At 33.4% G+C, this 8,744-nt stretch overlaps 1 protein-coding gene across 10 annotated transcripts in view; it reads left to right on the top strand.

The window, feature by feature from the left end:
• LOC102677315 (steroid hormone receptor ERR1) overlaps window positions 1-8,106 on the top strand; it is a 14,302-nt gene extending 6,196 nt beyond the window's left edge. For 2 of the 10 annotated variants that reach the window (XM_006608002.2, XM_006608001.2), the window contains exons 2-9: window positions 5,433-5,579; window positions 5,728-5,841; window positions 5,909-6,038; window positions 6,271-6,513; window positions 6,619-6,654; window positions 6,813-6,953; window positions 7,038-7,240; window positions 7,373-8,106. In XM_006608002.2, coding sequence (XP_006608065.1) covers window positions 5,433-5,579; window positions 5,728-5,841; window positions 5,909-6,038; window positions 6,271-6,513; window positions 6,619-6,654; window positions 6,813-6,953; window positions 7,038-7,240; window positions 7,373-7,711 — 1,353 coding nt within the window. In that variant the 3' untranslated portion in view covers window positions 7,712-8,106. The remainder of the gene's footprint in view (window positions 1-5,432; window positions 5,580-5,727; window positions 5,842-5,908; window positions 6,039-6,270; window positions 6,514-6,618; window positions 6,655-6,812; window positions 6,954-7,037; window positions 7,241-7,372) is intronic. The other 8 variants (XM_006608005.2, XM_006608003.2, XM_006608004.2 and 5 more) reach the window with 7 other exon arrangements.
• The last annotated feature ends 638 nt before the right edge of the window (window positions 8,107-8,744 follow it).

Here is an 8,744-nt window from a genome sequence, read left to right as displayed (position 1 = left end):
ATATATATATATATATAAATGTGATGTTTAATAGTTTGAATATATTAAAATGATCATATAATACATCATCATATAAATCTTATACAATTCTGTATGAATAAAACATAAGAAAATATGGAATTATTTATTTCATTTTTAATTTTATTATTAATTTATTAATTTTTAGTATTTTTTATAATAGATGAATTAAAATACATTTGCACCAATACTATTTTGAATTTATTCAATGCTGATTTTGTTAAAACAATTTCTTTTTTATTCTTATTAATATTCTTATTAATATTTATTTTGGAAATAAATATTGGCTGATCATTCGTACTATTTGCGAAAGAAAATCTCCCACGAAATTTCAGATTCGATCACATGTGACGCACATACCGAATCGATGGATTGAGATAGACTATTTCAATGGAAATAAAATTGTGGATTCCTACGTAAAAAAAAGTTTAGTAGAAAATTATTGTAAAGTTAATAAAAAAATTAAAAAAAAATGTTCGTCATAAGAATGCATCAGATCGATATTTTCGGATTTTCTTACTCTTACTTAGTGTTAGAGAAATTTTCAAAACATTTTGAAATCGATGATCCAAATATGATTTTTGGATTTTTATGGATCTCTAAGATGACAAGGATGCGTTTGTTTTTTCATGCATTTTTTTTTCGAGTTTTTTATTTGCATATCAAAATATAAATTTCTTATATCACAATTTTATATATAAAATATATATTTTAAAGAAAAAGAAAAGTTTAAGAAGTTCTGTGATCAAATAACTTTATAAAATGATTATATGTTTACACATAGTATATGAGACAGACTTGCTATAAAGATGACATTTGTTTTACTTTAATTCTCTCTCTCTCTCTCTCTCTCTTTGCATCTTGCTTATCATACGTTGTATATGAAAACGTGCGATATCTGCATATGTTTGTGCGTTTATCGACATTTCGTGTATATTTTATAGATAAGTAAAGTATTGTATTGATTTGACAAAAAATTTGCATTATGATGATAGATTTTTGTGATAGAATATATATTTTAGTTATAAAATTCATTGAATACACAAGTAGGTATATTTGTACGTATATTTCCGCAAAATAACTTCATCTACATTAATGAGCATTAAAATTACACGAATCGATAGAAGGATGGCTCGATGGTATATCGAGATGAAGAAGAAGACACTGATAGAGGCGATCTGGTAGTAGAATAACAAATATTCGCAAAAATCGTTTTCTTATCGAACGATGAAACGATGGAGTATTCGTCGATAGGCGTGTTTGATGATTGGTCGTGCAGGTTGTGCCAATGATGCGTTGTCTGGTTTGGTAAGGAACATGCTTGGATAATCATCGGCTTTCCGAACTTGGTTCGGGTGGGGAGCATTGAAGTTTTCAGGCTACGAGACACGTCGGTGACGTCATCTCAAAGCTGGGCCAGCCATAACCTTGGACAATACGCGAAATAAATTCTCTTATGTGTGATTTTTATCTTGAAAAAAGCACACGTTCGTACAACGTGATTTCCGTTATTATTTTTTTTCCTTCTCTTGTCTGTTGAAATCCAAGCTGATTATGCAGTACATTGGGCGATAATTGGTGAATAATTAATGCGTTTAGATTCTTTACGAAATAATGCGAATTGTAAAGTTCATCGAAATATACGGTTTTAATAATATGTACTAAAAATAGATAGAGAAAAAGATTGGAACAAGTTTACAAGTGTTTATTTCAGGGAGAAATCAATGTTGAAAAATAAAAGTAAAAATGGAAAAAATGCGTTGAATTGTTGATGAAGGTAAAAAGATTTAAAAAGTGAAAGAGCGTCGCGCCGTTCTAAAATTAGATTATAGCGATAGTCTCGATGTTGTTATGCTGACTCGTTATGATATTATTTTTTTTTTCATTGGGTAAACTTGCTGCAAAATCGGAACATAATTGTTACCGAAGCTCTGGCCTTGACCGCGACCCAGGGTCTTCATCCTCGGGATATCGATTCGTTCTCTCAACTTCTAATTCTGTATCCACCTGTATATAGCTGTAATATTGCTACTCCGTGAGCATTGTAATAATTCAGGGTCATCGCAATCGACTTGTTGCGAAATCGCAGACATACTGTGCACATCGTAATGCTTTTCTTTTATCGGAAATTTATCCGAAGGAAATAAACATTCGTCGTAACTCGAGAAAATAAGATGGTGTCCGATTCCTTTTCATCGTCTTCGATCTCGTGCCAGAGTCTCGAGTTATCGAAAAGAAGATTGCACAATCCAGGAACATTTCCGTTGGATGAGATTACTTACATATTATTTCTCAAAAAATTAAACGTGATTTAGCTAATCGGTAAAGATTCTTCTTTCATTATTGATTCATTTATTAACTATTTATTCGAATCGGATCACTTTGAGATTAAATGCAATGGTTTCATTTTCGTGCAAGATATTACGTGAAAAAATAGTATAACGTAAACGTAAAACTCATTTGAATTTTAATAATTCATTTGTTTCGATTAATGTTTATAGCGTTTTGTCAAGTTCGACGGTATATGCTCTTTAGTTTTTAAAAATTCGAATTGATTCGTATATTTGCATAGACGAAATGTTTTTCGATTTATGTACATCGAGCAATGACATTTTTTCATCGTTAACACAAATGAGATATTCCAATTTTTAACGAAAATTTGTGATCGAGAAAAAATGTCTCAAAATAAAATAATTATATAATAAATATATATAATAAGCGATGATTTCTTTTTCTTTATTTCTATCATTTAGATATCTTTCTCATTTACATAATTAATTCGTATAAAAAGATTTCGACTGATGGATTTGAAAGATTCGTCCCGTGCATATCTCAAAAATTTTTATACCTTTTATATACAAATATGTAATTTCGACTTTGAATCGGACACTATATAGTGTTGTTATTTGTTAATGTGAAACTTCCATTATATTGGAATTATACTTCTGTTTATTTATTCTGTTAAAATTTAAAAATTAGTAGGGAGCAAAAGATATATTTCGTATCAACCATCGTTGTCAATCATCGTCGAATAATGAATAGCAATTGTTAAGAAGACATCTTTGATCGTAATTAAACCGCGTTATTGCGATAGAAATAAAATTACGACTAGCCAGAGTGCAATCGATATTCAGGTCATGGCTTCCTCTAAAAATGGACGCTCGATTAAAAGCTTCATTTTCTTTTCCTCTTCTCTTTTTTTGGGGTCGCATATATATATATGTATATATATATACACACACATATATATATGTATATATGTGAAATAGTACGAAATTCTCTGTCAAATAGAATAACTAATGACCTTGATTCTTTGTCGTGTTACATACGCAAAGATCGCTTTCGCAAAATGAAATAATATAGTCAACGATTTCGTATAAGTTTCAAGGTATGCGGGTCTTAAGTATTCAATGAAGAAAAGCATTGATTTTATCAAGTAGAATGATCACTAAAGACATCGCGTAATACATTGTATTGTTTCGAAGAAAAATTTTCAAAGTTTTCTCCAGTTCGATTTGATTCGGATTTTTTTCTTAATGATCCACAAGTCCAGTCTTGTCAGATGTAGAAGCTAACGTAGAAGGGAATGAGATGAGTGGATCGACGTACACGAGGTGCATCTGAACACGAGGAAACTGAAACAGAGCAAGATAAAGAGAGCTAGAGGGAGAAGGGAGAGGTGAGAAAGAGAGTGCTAGTATACTATTGGTACAAGTAAAAACAGTGAGAGATAGAAAGAGGAAGAGAGAGAGGAGAATCAGACAGAGGGATTCAAGGTCGCCGGAGTCGGCTGTTTCCGTCGGAGTTCGGCGGCTAAAATTGTGCGTTGGCGCGGTTCTGCGGCCTTCGCGAACGTGGCCGCTTCTCTCACAGAAAAGTCAAGTTCAAGGCTAACCAGATATCGCGATACGCTTATTTCTTTCTTTTTCCATTCCATTTCTTCCTTCCGTTTGCATTTTGGTAAATTGAACGGGTTGTGGAGGGATGCGGAGAAAGTGAGAAAATTAAAAATATTGGACGACTCGGGAGCAATGGAAGCGAGTCGAGTCGAATAGATGCTTACGCCTTACGCAATCTCTTCTTTTCTCTGTCTTCTTAAACTTTCTTTTCGATTCGATCATATCTGTTTTATTCTTTCTCCTATCGTTTGGATATCATCATTTCTGACGAATTTGTGCTCGGGATTTGAGGGGAATTGTATCGTTATATCATTTCGTCATGCTCGTCATTATGTATCGTGGCCGAGTGTTCCGCGCACCGTGTCGGTTTTTATTTCATTAATCTAAACGTGGGAGACGTACACGTGAAGCACTTCGCACGACTAGTCAAGTTCGAGGTTAACCAGCTGCTTTGGTGCCTTGTCTTTTCTTTCCTTTTTTAATTCCTTGATATCGTTTTTCCTCTTTTTTTCCGTCTGCCCTCGATCGCCATACATTTCACAATTCTCGATGTTTATCGATTTCTACTATTGAAATAAACGGCTGGTTAAAATGGAGCACGATCAGAAAGAGTTTTTGACTAGAACGCGCGCGATCGAAATTCTAATAAAATCTATAATTCGCAATTTCGAGCGGTTTTCTTCGTTATTCCGTTCAGACGAATGGTTGTACGACAATTTACGAAGATTAAAAATTGAGCAAAAAATCGTTATAAAAAAAAAAATGGTTACGTTGCAATGATAAGGATACGCCTCTGAGAGACAGATCAGATGCCTGGATAGAGCATAAATCTCCAGACACGCGTCCTAAGTTCTTGCGAACGATCGTAACTGCATCTCGCAGAAAAGCCAAGTTCAAGGCTAACCAGATACTCTGCACTCCTTCTTCTTCCCCTCGATCCCCTTTCTGCGTGCATTTAATATACGATACCGAGGGCAGGAGGGCGACAGAGGAATAGGCTTACGCAATCCTTTCACCGTTACTTTATTCACTATCGCTCTGCTCAACGTTCTTTTAAGGATACCTTCCTTTTCAGTAACTTGTTCATGTATGACTACTTTTACTTTTTTTCATAAATTGCCGATTGTTGAATTATATATTTTCGTTCACGATATTGTTGCAAGAAAATCAAAGAATGTATGAAATGGATAAGAAAAAAAATTGAATAGTGAGAAGTAAGAGATAGCTGCATAATTATAGAATTAACGAAAAAAATTGTGAATTAATATTCCAAGAACATCGATGCTATGTATCGCGAATTTTCTGAAGTCAATTCTAAAAATGCTTGAGGCGTTGGTCGTGCTTAAAAATAGCAGCAGAAAAAAAGTGCAGCTGACTGCAAAGCAGACTGTCTCTTCTGCTTTTCGATATTTGCCACAATTTGTTTAAAAACGAATAACATCAAATTATGATGGCTTTATGGAAAATAACTAGAATATGTGAAATAATTACAAGATATTTTGTTGATTGTTTTAGGTTTGTATGATGCCCGGTGGCGGCACCGAAAATATGATTGGAAATAATAGGACTATGGCGAACATTAAACAAGAAATTGAAAATCCTACAACACCTACGCAAAATTATCAAGTTTGTTCACCGACCACTACACTTCAGCATCAAGAGGTATTTTGGACATTTGGTACTTTTTACGGTCAAAAACATTGTGATTCGTGAAAGTTGTCGAAAATGTAAAATAACTTGAAACAAATATATATTTTTACGATGAGAACGATATCGAGTGATTTTTTTTTTTTTTTTTGTTATATTTCAGGTGATTTGTAGTAAAATAGAAGTTCCGCCTGATTATGGTGGAGGCGAAGGTAGCCCTGGAAGTCCAGAAATGCACCATTGTTCGTCGACTACACAGCCTTTAGGAACACCTGAGGTATACTAGAATTTTTAAAAGTTATTTTTCAATTTTTAAATAAGATTCAATGAATCTTTTTATTTAGGAAGGTGTCAAAGAGGAAGATATGATACCTAGAAGGCTTTGCCTAGTCTGTGGCGACGTTGCAAGTGGGTTTCATTATGGAGTTGCATCTTGCGAAGCGTGTAAAGCTTTTTTCAAAAGAACCATACAAGGTAAGAAAAGTTCTTTCGTATTTACAAATATTTTTTTTCGAAGAATTTTCCAGGTAGCACCGTTAATAATTTATATTAATATTATTAATATAAATTTTTTTTGCTTCCTTGTTATTTTTTAATGTGAGAACATTTTAATTATTCATTTATTATTAGTATATATATATATATATATATTCATGATAATATTGGTGCTACCTGGATGAGAACCATGTATATTACAATAAAATAGCGAGTAATTTTACAGGTAATATTGAGTATACATGTCCCGCAAATGGGGAATGTGAAATAAATAAACGCAGGAGAAAAGCTTGTCAGGCATGTAGGTTTCAAAAGTGTCTTAGACAAGGCATGTTAAAAGAGGGAGTCCGATTGGATCGTGTTCGAGGAGGGAGACAAAAATATAGAAGATCCACCGATCCCTATACGCCAGTGAAACCAGCTCCCTTGGAAGGTGATTTCTTTAATAATCCTTGTTAGTATAAATATTCACGTTTCGATCACGATCGTATCATTATAAAACGCATAGTTCCGTATCATGATAGATACGATTAAACCTTTGATATTTTATTCTTTCTAGCGAACATAGCAACAGGAGCTTCTAACGAAATAATAAGTAAGCTATCGGGTCCTCCTTCCATTTTATTTTATTCGAGTCGGATACGTTGATTCATTGCTAAATTTTTTCATCTTGACACGAAATCATCATACATCTAATGTAGATGTTCACCGTATAGATGTTCAAAGATGGTAAATTTTTTAATTTATTGATAGATAATAAAATGCTGGAAGCTTTGGCTGCCTGTGAACCCGACATGCTGCAAGTATCAAATATCTCTCATACTCTTGATACAGATCAAAGAGTACTTGGACAATTATCTGATTTATATGATCGGGAATTAGTCGGAATAATTGGTAATGTATAATTTTTGTGCTAATAGAAAGTTATATTATAAAAATGATTAATTAATTTATTATTTAAAAATTATTCGTTTAAAGGTTGGGCAAAACAGATTCCAGGATTCAGCAGTTTAGCTTTAAACGATCAAATGCGGCTTCTGCAAAGTACGTGGGCTGAGATATTGACGTTTAGTCTCGCGTGGAGAAGCATGCCAAATAATGGTAGATTAAGGTTTGCACAAGATTTTACTCTAGACGAACGACTTGCCCGCGAATGTCATTGTACAGAGTTATATACGCATGTGAGTATCATTCGATCATTTGAATAATTTGATTCAATTTGAATAATTTGATTCATCATATATCTTGTTAACTTTTTAATATTTGTTAAATTTTTATATATATATTTGCATATATGTATTATTTTTTAACAGTGTATCCAAATAGTAGAAAGGCTTCAAAGATTGGGATTGACCAGAGAAGAATATTATGTGTTGAAGGCGTTGATATTAGCAAACAGTGACGCAAGATCAGACGAGCCACAGGCATTATACCGCTTTCGAGATTCTATCTTAAATTCATTATCAGACTGTATGGCCGCAGTAAGACCAGGACAAGCGCTTCGTGCCACTCAAAATATGTTCCTAGTGTTACCCAGTCTCAGGCAGGTTGATGGAATTGTTAGACGATTTTGGTCTAGTGTGTATCGAACGGGAAAAGTACCAATGAATAAGCTCTTTGTAGAAATGTTAGAAGCTGCTTATTATCGATGAAATATCAACTCGAACTCGATTTATTAATATCTATGTTGAGGACTTCATAGAATCGCTGTTATTAAATAACACTCGCACATTAAGAATGACTTAAAGGCACGCATTTTGTTGTGTTCCTAAGATATAAGCAGAAGACAGTGAGTGATAGTGAAATACGAAAAGAAACGGAGACTGTACAGTTTTATTCATTTTTCTGTAAGAGAAAGACTTATATATAAAAAAAAAAAGAAAAGGCTTTATTTTTCAAACACAAGAGTGTTGGAGCGTGGAGCGTTGGCCAGTGATTCCAGCAGTCGTTGAAACTCACGAAACACCTTAAGATAGCAGGCACATTGTTTCGTCGAAATAACCAAACTTTCCTTTTCGAGTACCCCATTTACAGGTACAAAGAAAAATACGATGTTATTTCAAGATAGGATACGTAGTACAAGATGCGAGATGCTTTTTCTGGAGCTCTCATTTTAGGATAGTTTACAAAAAACCTGTCGCCAGACAGAAGAACCTACCAAATAAATAAAATGTTTTCATTTACGTAAGATCGTAACACCGAACCGGTGAGATCATAGAAATCAAATGCAAATGTACTAACTGTGGGTGTTTGACGTTATAGGGTTAGAGCATCGTGTTACCAAATACTACCAGTTCAATCAAAATTATATGTAGCTCCGATTCGAATGTTATTTTATGTTATGTCTTTTCTCTAAAAAAAAAAAAAAAAAAAAAATCCAGTCAATTTGAAACTAGAGGAACGCAGACTCTATATTTTTAAGAGTGTTGATAAAAAAGATAATATCATTTTACATAGAATAACTGCACAGTTTTTAATACTATTAAATGTAAAGTGTAAAGATCGATAAATGTAAATCGATGTGTGTACTGCATTGAACATCCATAGTTATATAGTTCAGCAAATGAATTTAGTATGTGCTATTGTACAAATCGAACCAATTACGTGAACAGAGCTGTGAACAGTGAACAAGGAAAAGCAAAAGAATGGCTGGATCGTTCTCTAATTAGCGCCATGCTGTTTTCT

Source organism: Apis dorsata, unplaced genomic scaffold (assembly GCF_000469605.1).
Source record: "Apis dorsata unplaced genomic scaffold, Apis dorsata 1.3 scaffold_28, whole genome shotgun sequence".
Taxonomy (NCBI): domain Eukaryota; kingdom Metazoa; phylum Arthropoda; class Insecta; order Hymenoptera; family Apidae; genus Apis; species Apis dorsata.
The sequence above is the reverse complement of the archived record's forward strand: the minus strand, read 5'-3'. Positions and strand labels throughout refer to the sequence as shown.